The 15,675-nt window shown below is 46.0% G+C and overlaps 1 protein-coding gene across 1 annotated transcript; it reads left to right on the top strand.

Moving 5' to 3' along the window:
• Positions 1-238: 238 nt before the first annotated feature.
• On the top strand, positions 239-15,282 carry T265_04812 (hypothetical protein; the record flags this gene model as incomplete). Its single annotated transcript, XM_009169650.1, has 8 exons — positions 239-343; positions 392-526; positions 5,726-5,895; positions 7,185-7,384; positions 8,694-8,904; positions 13,360-13,489; positions 14,451-14,745; positions 14,873-15,282. The coding sequence occupies 8 exons, from the start codon at positions 239-241 to the stop codon at positions 15,124-15,126; spliced, it is 1,500 nt and encodes a 499-aa protein (XP_009167914.1).
• Positions 15,283-15,675: the final 393 nt, after the last annotated feature.

The following is a 15,675-nucleotide window of genomic DNA, read 5'->3' on the forward strand; positions in this document are numbered from 1 at the left end:
TTGGCAGCTCGCGTGCATTTATTAGTTGTGTTCAAGCTCGGTGAACGGATCGACACCCATCTGGCACTAGTGCAACTTCATCGTGTAATATGTGGCTGTAAAACTAAAAATCCAGCTGAAGTTACTGGCATTTCCACTGCCTGTTACCAACTTGCATATCAACTGCATTATCTTATGTCCTAACCCTGAAGTGTTTTGTCTGAATTTTAGCCCGTCCATTATTGTCCAATTTTCGACAATGTCCTCCTTCGAAGTGGTACACACTCATGAAATTCCGGCCTTTGTGGATAAAATAATAGTTTCCGGTCTCAATCGAACAGAGGAATCGTTGATCAAGAAACAGGTTTGTCCCAACCGTTTTTGGCCTCTATACTGTTCCCTATAGTTTCAGGCTTTGGTTCAGTCTACCAACGTCAAAGATCTTTTTGAGCGGGTGAGCGAGGCAAAGAAACGATTGGACAAGCTTGGCGTGTTCCGTTATGTCTACGCTTTGGTGGATGTCGCCGAGGAGCCCAGCAAATACAGGGTAAGTTACTGACTGAAATTCACTTAACAGCGCGATCACCTTTTTCTTGTCTGAGGTCTAATGAGCGCTTTGGCTCAGCCGGTTTTTTAAAATCCAGAATACTTTGTTTGTTGAGGAAGTAACCGTCTTCTAGGCGTACTTCACCAGCCAAGTTGTTAGGACTATGTCCATCTTTTCTATCATGATTTGGAAGTTCCTCATTCTACGACTGAACTTAATAGTAGGATGGTGTGTTCCATATATATATTATACTTTCAGTGCCTCTGAAATGGCTGTTGTTATCGTGGTTGACAGCAACGCCGATGGAAAACACTGGCGCTTCGCTCTCGCACCATCGTGTCCATTTATTTAAATAAAGCTCTATCATGAAAAAGAACTGGACAGTGAGGGGAAGCTGCTAAAGTCGTTAAGCATTTGCTGTATCTTTCAGTTTCTCCGGCCAAACACAGGGGGTCAAGTGGGCTCCATTCTGAAAGGTATACAGGAACCATACTTCCAAGAAAAAAATCCGCATCGTCTCTAAGTGATCGGCACAGAAAATAACGCTCTTTCCAGTAGACACAAATTCGGCGTCTGCAGAGTATATATTTTGGCGTTGGCTTCAGCCCTCAAGAACTCAGTACTTGTGACTTCATCAAGCAATCGTTTCCTTACCACCCCAATGTAAATTATTTGGTTCAAGCCGATTCCAGCTATAATTTTGAGATATCAGTGGTTGTTTACCTTGGGATGTCTCAATCCGCCCACTGCAGCCAAGTCTCACAGACTTACAACAATGCAGCTCACACTGTAGCCAGGTAATGAGAGACTCAGCGGAATCCTCGTCTCTGGTACTAATTTGCTGTGCTGCACTGAGGTTGCCTCATGTTTCAGTTGGAATGGTATTTGAGATATCGCAGTACATTTTTCACAAGTAGTATGTTCCGTCAAGAAAATGTGCTACGGCATCTCGGATATCGTATCGAAATATGAGACTGCCTTCGTGAAGCCCATTCAGTTGGAGATTATCATGAACGATAGATTCAGATGAGTCTCTGGTTAACCCCAACTCGATCAGTAGAATGGCTTTTCCCGAATCGCGCCACTTGTATCAAAAAGACATCTCTGGATCTCAACGGATGAGTGTATCGGACTCCAGTACCGCCTGTGTTGTTGTACAGCTATGCGTCTTGACCATTTCGGGCGGAGGATCTGAGATGTTTTCAGGTCTTTGACGACTGATCCTTCGAAACCGTCGCTGGAATCGGCTGGACCTGTCGAATTCGGAATGAGTTGATCAGGAGACGGGCTTTCAGTGAAGCGGACGGCACTTCACTCACGGAATGCATCCAGCACTGCGAGCTGGGTTGCACGGGCCGTGTGTTAAATATCTCGAGTTGTCGCCTGCTGAGACGAGCGCTGTTTTTCGTGCCTAATTCGGAGTGGCGGAAATCTAAATGTGGACGGAATTTAACATGACAGAATGGACTGGAGGATAGTGCGAAAGTTTTAGGTGCTGTTGGTGCTGTTCACCTTCCATGTTGGCATCCACATGAGCCTCCCTGTGCTTGACTGGGGACAGTGAACGATATGGCGGCTACTCGATGTCAGTGACGTTCATGCCCGAAGTAGCTACTCCGGTGGCGGTGCTAGAGGTAACTTCCGGTAACTATCATGCTACCTGAAATCGACCTAAAGCTGTTACCTTGTCGTGGTGGTCGGGCTTCTGTGCTGCAGTGATCCTGCGGGCCATGCTGGTTGGAACTCAGCTCCTAAAGGTTCAGCCATGCCAGAAAGGCCAATGGGGAGCACCCCGACCAAGAACAGCGAGTCCCCGTACTGCGAGCAATCGTATTACGAGGTGGTCTGGAGGTAAAGTCGTACTGTCCACTGCAATAGGAGTGTGAAGGCAGTAAGTCGTATCCCCCAGGTGTCCATATTTATGGAAACAGCGTCGCTGCCCTCCCTCGTTGGGGCCTCCCTTAATTCATAGCGATATTTCGGACAGATCACAGAGGACAACAGCAGTTCTGGTGAGCTTTTCGTGGTTTCTCGCATCCACCGACAGGTTAGGGGGTGGTGGGCTGTATAGAAAACACTTTGTACGTCCCTCCTGATCTGTTTGTCTGGTCAGGTCGTCCGTTCAATCAGCGCTGGAACAGTCATCCTCCGCTCTGTTTTCTGACTGCCTACAGTGTAAATCCGCTGGTTGAAAATAAAAGGTGGAGAAAAAATATCAGTTACAGTATTTGTCCGCAACTGGCATGTACTGACTTGGACAGCAACAGACACGTAGGCGAGGAGTCGACACAGCGATTAGTATGAAAAGGCTTGGAGATTTTCTTCGGACATTTCTAAATTTGTCCTGTACCGGATATTCTGCTCGCACTGCCCAGCGGTTGAGAGAGTGGAAGTCAGATTCACTCCATTCTTTTTTGAACGAAAACGCGCTAGATCACGGGTAGATGATCGGCTGTTTTGTTATTCTGCAAATACACGACATTTCGTGAATACATTTATTCGGCATTCACGTGACGCGGACTGTCCCGGAATTTTCCGTTTGCAAATATTGCGTCTAATTTTGGCCCATTTCGGTTGACCCGTGTGGGAAAGCAAGTCATTTACGCGATTTACAAATTTGAGCTCAAGAGGCATATCCAGAACCACCGCTTTTTTTGCTTGGGAAACCTAGTACTCTCTCAACTCTGGTGATGCCTTAGGCGCTATTGAGGGATCTTTCCAACTGAACGAAAACTCCTCGATATATATGTATATATATATATATATTAAAAACCCTAGAGTGAAAAGAAGAGAAAAAGGGTGGATGATGGAGGGGACCTAGTACTGGCCTATGTCAAGCATTCTGAAGTGCCTACACCTCCAGCCGCTCAATCAGACAATCTGGAAAGAAACTAGCAGCACCAACGCTACTGACGTCGATTAGCCACCATTTCTTGCAACGTTTCCATCCAAGCACAAATGGGGTCACGGGGACCCTATCCTGGAAGGCGTACAACACCAACACCCAAACTCTCGTCCACGCCCTTCTGTCAAGTCATGAGTTGTCCACCTCGCGGTTTGCGCCATCCTGAAGGAGGCACAGACAACAACGCTCGTCTCGGTATGCGTAGCACATGGCCGAGCCATCTCAGTCGGTGGTGCTGGATGTTTTCTCGGATGGAAGCACCTACAGCAGAACCGAGCACCCGTTTTCTAATCACCTCGTTACTAACCCGTGCTTGTACCAACGCAGTCTAAACTGCCGTTGACAGACAAACTGACGTGACGTTGGCGCCGTAGGTATCGAAGGTTGGCAAAAGCAGCACTGGTCTCCCCGATTCGAGAGGTAATCTCATTTCTAGCCAATCCACCGGAACTTATACAGCTGCCCAGGTAAACACATTTATCTACAACGTCGATGGGCTCGCCTGCAAGCATGAGGTTTGGGTTTGATCCCACCTAGTCCTGTAGCAGCACTTTACACTTTGAGGGTGTGGAGCGCATCCCTACTGCTTTACGGATCAGAGATGTGGCCTCTACGCGCAGAGAACATACGAAAGATGTCAGTGTTTGACCAGGTGGAAGAAGGAACTCTCCTGCGATAGATCGATTCCTCACGCTTCATACGCTACGCTTGTTGGAACATGTACTCCGCATGCTAGAAGATCATCTGCACCGCAAGACTCTTTTCGCCCAGCCCTGTCCTGAATGGAAGCGATCCACAGGTGGACAGTGTATGACATGGCAACGAAGTATGGAAAGTAAACTAAGTCCGGTCGGCAACTGCTACCTCCCTGGATGGGCCCCCAGGACTCAACTTATCAGTGGTTAATGACATTGGCGGGAGAGATGGCTCAAGTGGTTAAAGCGTGAGTTTACTGACAGTGGTCACTGGTCGGGTACGTGGTTCGAACCCGACCTCTGCCTCTTGACTTCCCCTGCATAGGCTTAAGCAACCTGGCAGTATCTCAGCCCTCATGCTTCCCCCGGGTTGTATGACTGCTAGGCACCGGATGGGTGTTGCAGCTGAACGATTCGTTTTATGTACTTTAATGACATAGGTGGGAATGGCCCAATCGCATGGTCTATGGCGCTAGTGGATCAAAGCTGTCGCCTTCAATTCATAGCTACCCACTTTATTAATGAACTGAACATGCCATCGTCTCTAAGGCTTGGTTGTATGCCCCACACTCTCCGGTGGTCGAAGCTGTATCAGCTGAAACCAATGTGCCTATGGTACATGGTTTACAGTTGATAAATTGATTGAACATAAAAGTGATCGTACTTTAGCACACTGAGCGATTCGGTGCCCCCCCCCGCCCACCCTAGCCTGAGGTGACCGAGTTCCCATGAGAGGCTTCGGTTTTGTCGTTGGGTTGAATGTTGTTTTTCGCTGCTATCTCAAGTTTGTTTTATACACGTTCGTATTATACTATATTGTGCCGTTTCTGTTTGTGATTTACTGTGTCCTGTAGTGTTCTGGTCATATGTATTTGATGTATCCAAAAGAGCTGCGTCAACACTCCGAACATTCCATAGTGGGTAGCTTGGATGCATCTCGCGAATAGTGCAAACCACCAGGTCAGCTGTTTTTCATACTCTACGGGCGCAACTGTCCGGTTGTACCTGTACGGCTGGACAACTATGGGCAACCAGTTCGGCACGTTGATGACTTCAGTACCGCCCCGGGGTCCTATTCTCTCTGATTTACACAGTGTCAGGAGCGTTCAGGTTGATGCATTTGAGGGGAAACACACTTGGCACTTTCCATTGTTCGCGAGTGTCCATTGGTGCAGTTCGATCTGACAGACAGAGTCGACAACGGATGCCATTAGGGTTTAAAAAATGTGTCATGGAGGCTTCCAATGCCATCAACTTGGAGTTCCCAGTTGAATAGGTGAGCAGGTTCACCCAGCTTTTTGCATCTCATAAGATCCGAAAGTCACCGTAGACCAAATGTTACCTGTGCTCAAGGTTGAGCGGCATCCATTATTTTTTAGTAATTCACAGGCCTGGCAGCATCCAGACCCCACAGAAACCAGTTATGACACGCCAATTATGCAGTAGCGTTCAATGCTCCGAACACCGTCGACTGGTGAATCTGTCGAACAAAGACCCAACTTTTCGGATACACATGCTATGCCCCTCCGATTCATTTTTTCTGTTCTCCGTGTTCACCAGAATTAGCGCGGTTTTCCTTTCTGCTACAACCACTCGTAGGTCATCTTTAAGGTGGAAGAGAAGCGCCCCGCGACAGGTCGTATTTCGCTAACTCACGGGACAGACGGCGTTAGCAAAATGTGCGGTTCCGTCCGACTTAATAATTTACTTCGAGGTGCCGAATTCGCGGACTTGGACTTGGAGGTGGGGAGCAACCAACTGACTACCAAGTAAGCGTTTCATCCGTTAGAATCCTGGTCTGTCACACTATTTTGCGCGTGGATATTGTTGTTTTATTTTCTAACGTTCTGGAGGCTAATTCGTGCTTGAAGCGACCTCTATGGTAGGTTGTATGTGCCGTGTTTCTAAGGTGGTTGCGGTGTTATCTTAATTTTAATGAAATCGATTGCTGAGAACAACATTCTGGATATCACTCGCTGGTGTTTTGAATGGCTCACTGTCAGAGTCCACTCCAATGGTGACCATCATCAATTGCTAAAAACACGCCACACTTGTGGTCAAGGAACTGAGAGGACATCCGCACATTCTAGGTGGCATCACAGGTAGCGATTCACCAACTAGATGTGCAGCATGGGTGCTAAACTGTCGCAAAGCCGAAATCACGCAAGAGGATGGACAGGTGGCTAGAACCAAAGTGATTCTCCGTCATTCGCTGAAATTTGTCAGTTGTGTTATTTTCGACTTCTCAGGATCTTACAACTACCGCATCAGCATTTATTTAGCATTTGTATTTACAAGATGTGCAAGAACCGAACTGTGAACATATTTCAAAGTTCATTCTGCAAGGCAGGGAAGCATATGTTCAGGTATTCGTTTAGACAACTTTCTCGCCGTCCCGCCCATCTAGTGAGTTCCACAGGGTCAGGCAATTCACTCTGCACACTGAGGCTGCCCGACTAGGTATTTTATCTTTCAGTCTTTATCTATACACCTGGAAGTCAGGTTACCGCAGGCTTGTCAGCGCAAATGTGCGTTTGAACATCCTAGCAGGCTCATGAGCAAGCATATAATTGACTTAATCGTAGATAGGCTGACCAGGACCGAGCCTGCGAAATCATCATCGTACACGGGGGTCGCAGTTATGAGCAATCGTGCGTCGCAAAAGGCTCTTGGCGTCCAATACAAAAGTACAAAAAGTACTCGGAATATAGTCGGAACTTTCTATCGCTGGTTGTGAATAGTTGAACAACGAAAGATATTATTTATGTTGCATGAAAGCATTCCTCTTTTATCACATTAACAGAACTATTCAAGGGGGCAAAAGTATATGAGCGTCGAAGCATTCGCTTTCTTTAATTGGTTGTTGAACAACTGTAGACTCTTCAAAGCAAGTACCTTCTTTTGATGCCAAATATCTCATCACTGGGACTGTTTCTCCATGATTGATATACTCTTGGTAACACAATCTCTGACGTGGAATGTTTGCGAAGTTTAGACTTACCAGACTGCTGGATCGTTAATTTTTCCATTTCATCCCAATGGTTTTCTTCGATTCTAGGGTTGCCACCCTTTCCAAACCACTGGAGCGTAATCCCTACGTGCGATTTAGCTTTGGTGGGACAGAAGGACACTGGGATCATTGGTGGGCCAGATTCTTGCGTCACGAACGGTCCGTTTTTTCGGATGTGGCCGTGGAAACCGCCTATGGGGTGCACAAGTTTCAGTGGGATGCTAATTGGAGAGAAGTTGAAGCCAGAGGTAACGGTTATCTGGTTACCTTTCGTACTTGAAGCAAGTTTAGATTCTTTCATAAGAACGTTCAAGCTCCATGTGTGTCAGTTCTCAAACAGCTGAAATGAATGCTTTGAGCCAATGTGTGAAGCTGTTACCGCCGCTTGACGTTCAGTTCATTCCACTACCACAAGAAACGGCTGTTAAGGATCTTTGCTCATATATTTTTTTATAGCGCATTGTATTTTGCCTCCCGACAACTGACTACAGATGTAAAAAGTGTTTGGAACGATACGTAGTTCCATGAAAAACACTATCCAATATCGAAGCCTACCTTGGAAGTATATCTCTAAGGGCCATCAACGCTCAAAGCAGTTCCACATCTGATCCACTGGATCGGAGCCAGTTTTCCATTGGCGCTAGACACCGTGAGATTTTTGCGTATGTCTACTGAGGTTACCGTCATCTATTGCTGACTTACGGAAAGTGGATTGATGAGGTCACTAAGCTTGATGGCGCAGAGCTTGAGGTGGCTCAGTGGCTATGACGCAAACTTACTAACCGGAAGGCCCGTGGTTGGAACTCGATTCCGACATTTAGACTGCTCCCCTCTAGGTGGCAGTATCCTAGCCGCCGTGCTCTCTTCGAGTGACTTGGCAGCTAGCTGTCGAACGCCTAACAACGTTTAGTTGTACCATAAAATTCGATTCGTTGGCAATAGGCAAATTTCACGATAAGCTGTTACGCGAGTTGTAAATAGACAATTGCCATGTACGGCTTTTCCTCTACCAGGCAATCTCCGGCAAGAAGTTTAGTAGATGCACTCAGTTGCACACGGACTCAGTTTCCCCTTGAGACACCTGAATCCCAGATGAATATCGTTTATAATGTTCTCAATCAACTGAATGTGCTGCATCAGGCCGTCTCATTATACTATATTCGAAACATCGCGATGTGTTGTATAGACGCAACATACTACTCATATGAGTAACTGCTCCTGCCGTAACATCCGTGAAAACCAAATGGGTATGTAAATGAGTGTATTTGTAGGAATAACAGTTCTGTGTGCCAACCCTCAAATATACGGATATATATATATATATATATATATATATATATATATATACTCGTATATTTCTGTAGCAAATGCTTAACAGTGTTATGAGTTGCCCGCAGTGTGGTCAGATGCCTAAGTGTAGTTGACCGACACTCCCTTCCTTTCGGAACCGTTACTTCTCTTTTCACAGACCCTTTTGGCCTCGTAATGTGCTACTCTCTTCCAGTGCCACACGTTTCCGTCACATCTGTTGATATCCTTTTTGTATCTGTCTTCTAGATAATACAACTCCGTGGGCAGTTCGGAAAGAGAGTGGAGCGGCGCTGAAAGTTGGTCTCAAACACACGTTTGAACACGACACTCGGTCTGACATGGTGTTTCCTGACTCTGGGTTTCTATTCCGGTTGTCCAAGGAATTAGCCACCATAAGTCCGGGCAGCCCAACTGGTCAAATGGCTCCAGACAAGGTGACAAGTCCCAGCGTGGCAAGGTAGTGTGTCTTTAGTCATTCATTTGTTACTTGTTCTGGAACGTTTTGTTGTTCGTGGCTATCACGCTACACGAACCATACGAGAGGCGCATGTTGCTTGCCCCCCGGACGATGTTCTACTTTTCGCATTGGTTTTGCTTGCTATTTTTTGTTTTCTGTGGCCTGCCATACAGCATATTCGATTGCAGCGGATTAATTTGTTTCTGGGCAGTTAGAATCGAATTTTTCAATCGAGATTTTATATCCAGCGAAACAGTTGCGTAGGTCTTCGGCCCTTCAATACAGACTGCCTTCAGTCACAGCATTCGCGTGACTTACTAAAACGGTGAACCCTTCATTACTATGGAGTTTCACTTACGTCGACAATCAATCGACTCCAAAACCAAAATCATTTGGACCAGTCACTAGTGGAAGAATCGCTCAACTCATCAGCCGTCCGTAAATACCGACGAAAAATCAAAATTGAAGCTACTTATCAAAATTTGCACACTGGTCCACCAGCGAAACGAACTTCGAACTACCCACCAGTAATCTTCATCGTCATCATTGCCACTGTTGACGCTTTGCTGCTGTGCAGTCATAATTTGTTTGAATGCTTTATTATTGTGAAGAAAAGAATAAGAGGGGGAACTCAGTGCTAGTCTACCACAATCATTCCGACGTGTCTACACTTCTAGACAGTGGATAGAAACTGACAGCAGGAACGCCACTGACATCTGTCAGCAGCGTCTCCAACTATGAACAAGGTGTATCATCGGAAAGCAACCTGAGCTGGGTAATATCCAATCTTTACGAATTTCCGTCCGTGACGGTAATAAAGTGCGCTGGTGCTGAGTTTACTCCATAAACTAGGCATTCACAAGGTTGTCTATTACGGCCTAAAAAGTGCTTTGGTGTTGACCTTATTCCATAAAGCTATACAGATGTGTACATCGAACGAATTCGTGAGGGAACATGAATTCCCGAAAGATGTACTACGGTTAACTAACTACCCAGACCGCTTCATCAAAAGGCATTTGGCTCCGACTGACAAACCGGCAGCGTCACCCACAGTACCCAGAGAGGACGTTTACACTGATACTCCTTACACTATTGATCATCCTTTCAGTCTATTCAAACGGACACTAAACGTATCCCTGCACTGGACTTACAATGCAGCACAGTTGTGTGCGGAAGCAAATACACGCTCTATGCCACTGAGAGCGATCGAAATGCCGACTTTCGTTGTGTCCACGACTCATTGCATTTACCAATTCGCTTGTAGTTTCGGCTACTGGTTTTCCTTGGGACTGACAGGGGTTTGAAATGTGAACAAAAGTGGACGAACCCAGAAACTGCGTATCAAGTCAGTTAACCTTGCCGCGACGCTGGTTGCATCCGGGGTCAAATCGTCAGTCGCTGAACATTTAATGGTCGCAGGTCATGGAGCTGAAGTCAACTCATTGTTCGGGCTATTGAAACATAGCAAGTGGCCACAGCAGTTGAAATTCCTTGAGTTCATATTGATTAATCGTTTTAAGCACACGGAAGAAGTTAAAGTTCACTCTAGAGTGTCTTGGTTTTATCGCTTGGTCACGTTATTTCTGAACAGTACAAATGCTGTCGGGTGAATTGTCTCATGTATTCTATACTGGTACAGGCAGAAGGGTGTGCGAAATTAATTCATCCCGCAACCTTGTTGTTCTTACTGGCTTGTTCAAACTCAGAGCTACACCTGTAATCAGATTGTAGGATAAACGTAAGTAGATTTTTTAATGGTTCTGTGGTTCGAGCGCGCATTCACTGACCGGAAGGTCCGTGGCTCGAACCCGATCTCTGCATCTTGACTTTCCCTGTCTAGGTTTGGGCAACCTAGTAGTATCCCAACCCTTCTGCCTCCTTCGGGTGGCATGGCAGCTAGGCACCGAAAGGCTGTTACAGCTAAACGATTATCTTGTTTCTATAATTTGATCCCGCAATTTCATCTACTGTCTTAGGATAGCGGGAATACTGTGCTACATATCCTGAATCTGATTTTCAGTTTGATGCTTTGGTACATTCATGCTGTGTTCCGTGATTTGTGTGGAAGCTGAAGCCTGTATATATCACCGTTTACAGTGAGGGAGAAACGTAGACGACAGGGTTCCACCAACCAAATGAGTCAACGTCTCTCATATTCAGGATCCGAAACGGTAATTTCACAAAGTCATGAATTCGGCTGCTGGGTATAGGCAGTTCAGTTCTGGCCTGGATCGAGCATACAAGTGTCGTTCTCACCGGTCGAATGCCATGCATGTAGCCCTCACGATTGAACTTGGAAAAATTTCATTCTTCAGTCAAAATTCCATCCAGTAAGTGAAGGTAGTCTATGCCGTAGAACCGACGAGCGGTGTACAGCTGTTCCATCCTTTTTTGACCATCAGCAGTGCGCACCCCATGAATCTCGGGTGGTTTAAAACTACAAACCCCCGACTAGTTGGTGCAGAATAAACCGTTCGACCACGGATATCTGATCGGCAGTGCGATTAGCTCGCGGTATTGCTATCCGACGGACAAAATCTCAGTATAAAATATCCCAAAATCTCCCCATGTTATCAAACACATTCGATTGTATCTTATCCGAATGGAAGCTTTGGGTTGCATCACGTTGTGAAGTGCTGTGACTTATCTCAAGCATTGCTGAATTACTGAACCAATTTGACAGTCAGATAATGGATATGAATGCGACGACCTTGAAGTTGTCTTCATCTTTTTGGTTCATCTACCGTGCTGAAAAAAATTTCCACACTTGGTACTACATGAAATTGTATTTTCTGAATCTGACGTTTCAACATGGGTGTCTATTTCGGAATTGAATGAAAGATTTCCCACTTTTCTAATTTTATCACTTCATAATCAGAGAAATGCGAATGTGTCTAGCTCAACAGAGCAATGGTATGTTAATTTAGGTACGTGACGAATTCGGAATACATACAGAGGGAGAGTCTCTTTCGATAGAGTAGAGAAGCGCAGGGCGTTCGAATGGCATCACACTCAACGAATCTTCTATGAAACTGAATCTCCTGTCACCCGAAGGCAGCGATAGAGCTGTATCATCATTTCTGATCACCTTGACTTGCATGTCGGCTGAGCTAGGCGTGAAAAGAATACAGCCACTACGCATGTACAGAAGAAATTAATCTCAGCCGGGTATTTCCGGTTGAGGTTGTCATCTTAGCCCATAGAGTGCGCCGAATCACACCACTGAGGCGTTGAATCGCGCACATTTAAACACTGGGATATCTAACATTGCCACTCGTTACTATGAATAGCAGGAGTGTGGTGTATTTGGATGGAACAACACAATGTTTTAAGGATCACCCCATCCAGCAGTGACTTCTGTTTCCTCTCATGAAAGTTTTAAACTGACGAATTTGCAATCTCGAGCGCCAACCGGTTAAGATCTCGCACTGTTGAGGTGACAGTTGGTCTATCAACAGTAGGCGGCAGGTCAGTAGATTATCGATGACACAAACGGGTCAATAGGTACTGAGGATCATCAGCCATATGTTGCGGGATCGGAAGAAATGCGATCCGTCCAAATGTACAATTTGTGTTTGGTCAGGGGGCGAGATGGTCCAAGTGGTTAGAGCGCGAATTTACTGACCGGAAGGCCCGTGGTTCGAACCCGACCTTTGCCTCTCGACTTCTCCTGTCGTGCTTCCTTCGGGTGGCATGGTAGTTAGGCACCGAAAAGGTGCTGCAGCTGAACGATTTCGATATAGGGTCAGAGCTTCGTTTTCGGGGCAAGCAAGTCAACAGATATTGATAGAGGCGGAATAAATGTAGGCTTTTGTTTCGGATCATTTTTTCGGCACATCACTGCTTTCAACCGTAGTCTTGATCAAACCAAGATGTAAATAGGTTTTAGTTCGATAACAAGTAGTGTATTGATGCTTAACCAGTGACTGCTTGGTTCAATTCATGTGATAGAACGTCAAGAAACTTGACTATTCGAGGACAGCGAGATGTTCTGGTAGGTCTAGTGTCCTCGCCGGTTATCATTCGACATGGTGATTGATTAACCGCGCGACGGCCGATAACGCGTGACTTCCGCAGGGGATATACCGTTGGTATTATTCAAGATACAGATTCCTGTAAGGTAAAAAGAAACAAACATGCTCCTGAACTCGGATGGTCAGCGGGCATTCACCGTTTCGATTCAGGCATTTTTCTTTCCATTCCTGTTGTGCATACATGGGCCTCCCGTTCATCACGTTTACCCATGTGCGTTACGGGTCTATCCAGTATCCAGTGTGTCCTCTCTTCGCCTTCACCCCTCGAATAAACCTGTGGTCGTCTTTACGACGAATAGTTTCCATGCCAAAGTAGGAAGTGCTGTTTCGGTCCAACCGGGGCTTGTTAATGCTGTTTGGGTTTCTTTTCTGAATAGCTATTGGGCTTTGGTCATTTCACACTATCTCCCCCCACTCACAGACCTTCCGACGATCGCGCATTTCAGCTCAAGGTTGAGGGACTCGCTCACAAACCCTTCCGGCTCACCGACTGGTTGGTCGGTGAGGTGACGTGTTCTGCGGGATTGACGCATTCGCTTAGTAGACATCCGGTATGTCACTCGCAACTTGTGTCTGTGTTCTTCCACACCGGTTTTTCTTTGTGCGGTAAGCTTGAAACAAAGTCTTTATGCTTTGTTGATCACTATCATGATTCTATGATCCGCGGGGTTCTCTTCCGTAATACTGAAAGGAATCTTGTATACCATGAAGACTGTGCATTAGTTCGTAGTCTGTCTTAGCTTGATCGAGGTCCGTCAGTGAAACTTGTTTGGCACTTTGTACTTTTGGTCCCTGGTTGCATTGGTGCCTGAAAGACAATCAGATTCCTTGAAATCAAGGCTTCATTAGCTCACACGGATGGACCGCCATTGGTTCGTCAACTGGGCTGAAATCCATAATTTTTTTCATTGTTGACTGGCAATACGAGAGAGTTATCCACCTGTGGCAAACGAAACATCACGTGAAACTTCCGACGTTTTCCCACAAGTGGCGTTATTTATATTAGCACGTGGGTCAGATGGAAAATTAGACGTGGCTCGCCATTTTGAGCTCTTTGGCTTGGATGCCGGTTCCTTGCTCGCTTACGCAGGACTATGAAATATTACTATTCTTCAAGCGATTTCAAAGCTTATCCATGGTTTAAACAGTAATATATATTCACTCCGTCGCTTCGTACTATCTTCCATTCTACCGATTCTTTTTTCCCACTGCTGCTTATGTCCGGTTGTTTCTTACACCGCTACTTCCATTTTAAGTGTGCGGGTTGTGCCTACACTCGTTCCTCTCTCTTTTTCTTTGTTTCCACTGCCATGTATCGTTTTCACCCTCATGCGTGTCAATGTGTTTTCATCCCAAGTGACCCCTCCTCAGCCCAACAGGGATACCTAAACCTGCCTACAGCCTACTGCGAACACCTTTGTAGTTGAACTCTATTCTCGGCGATTTCATTGTCCGCAAGTTGACATGGCTTAGCCATACTATCTCTACTGTGTTTGCTCTATCAATTCACAGATCCACATCGTTGATCGCTTTTTCTTGGGCGGACCTCTCGAACTGCGTGGTTTTCAATGGCGTACCGTTAGTCCTATGCAGCCATTACTTGAGCCCACTCCGTTCAACCTCCCAACGGCTGATGTCGTCAACGAGACGGTCGATACTACACAAACATCGACAGCGTCTCGTTCGCCAGTTGGATCTGACGGATTTTGGCTTACCGGTGCTCACTTCTACACTCCACTCCCTTTTTTCGGGGCTGAAGAAGGTTCTCTCGCCTCCCATTTCCGACTCCATGCCTTCTGTTTAGCAGGTAACTTTTTCCCCTCATGAGGAGTGTTTGCAAACTTTGTTGTCCCAAAAGTAACACTTTTCTCAAATTGATTTTTTCTTACGACTTAAAGTAACACTTTTCTCAAATTGATTTTTTTGCAACTCAGGTAGTACGTTGGACTCTCCAGTACAACGCGTTCTGGACAGCATTGCCGCATCAACATCAGACCAAACGTCTTTGGCGCGTCGCCTACTTACAGAATTAAGCAGTCAACCGCGAGCCGTTGTGGGCGGTGGATTAGTCATTCGTTTCGCTGGCCTTCTTAGGATAGAAATCAATTACTGTGTACCATTCAAGAGTCAGCCAGGAGATCTGCTCAAGTCGGGCTTCAACTTTGGTTTCGGCATAGCCTATTCGTGACCTTCGCACAGCGCCCCAACTTTTTTCCATGGCGATGAGACACCATCTGGTTTCTGCTTTCTGTACGATTGTAAGCCTTATGGCTTGATCTGAACGGACCATTCTATACCTGTTAAACCAATGTCCCCATGCAGATTGTCTTTCGTAGAAATACACTTCTCCTAGTTTCTTGACTTTGTAAAGTTGTTATGGTCAGTGGAGTTGATCTACTCAGTATTATACGGTTCAGGACATTATTTTTAAATTCTGGCTATACAGCAGCAAAGCATTATTGTTGGTCACTGATGATTTGTTGTGTGCCACTACTGGCTTGACTATCAAAAGCATCACTGCGCAGCGAGATGGTTAGAGCGCGAATTTACTGACCACAAGGTACGTGGTTCGAACTCGGCCTCCACCCATCGACTCCCCCTGTTCAGGCTTGGGCAAACTGGCCGGCTCTCATGCTTCTTTCTGGTGCCATGGCGGTTAAGTACGGAAAAAGTGCTACAGCTGAACGAGTTCCCTATTCACGCACCGTTCGGGTAAGTGCCAAAGTCAGATCACTGT

Source organism: Opisthorchis viverrini (genome assembly GCF_000715545.1).
Source record: "Opisthorchis viverrini unplaced genomic scaffold opera_v5_83, whole genome shotgun sequence".
NCBI classification, from domain to species: Eukaryota; Metazoa; Platyhelminthes; class Trematoda; order Opisthorchiida; family Opisthorchiidae; genus Opisthorchis; species Opisthorchis viverrini.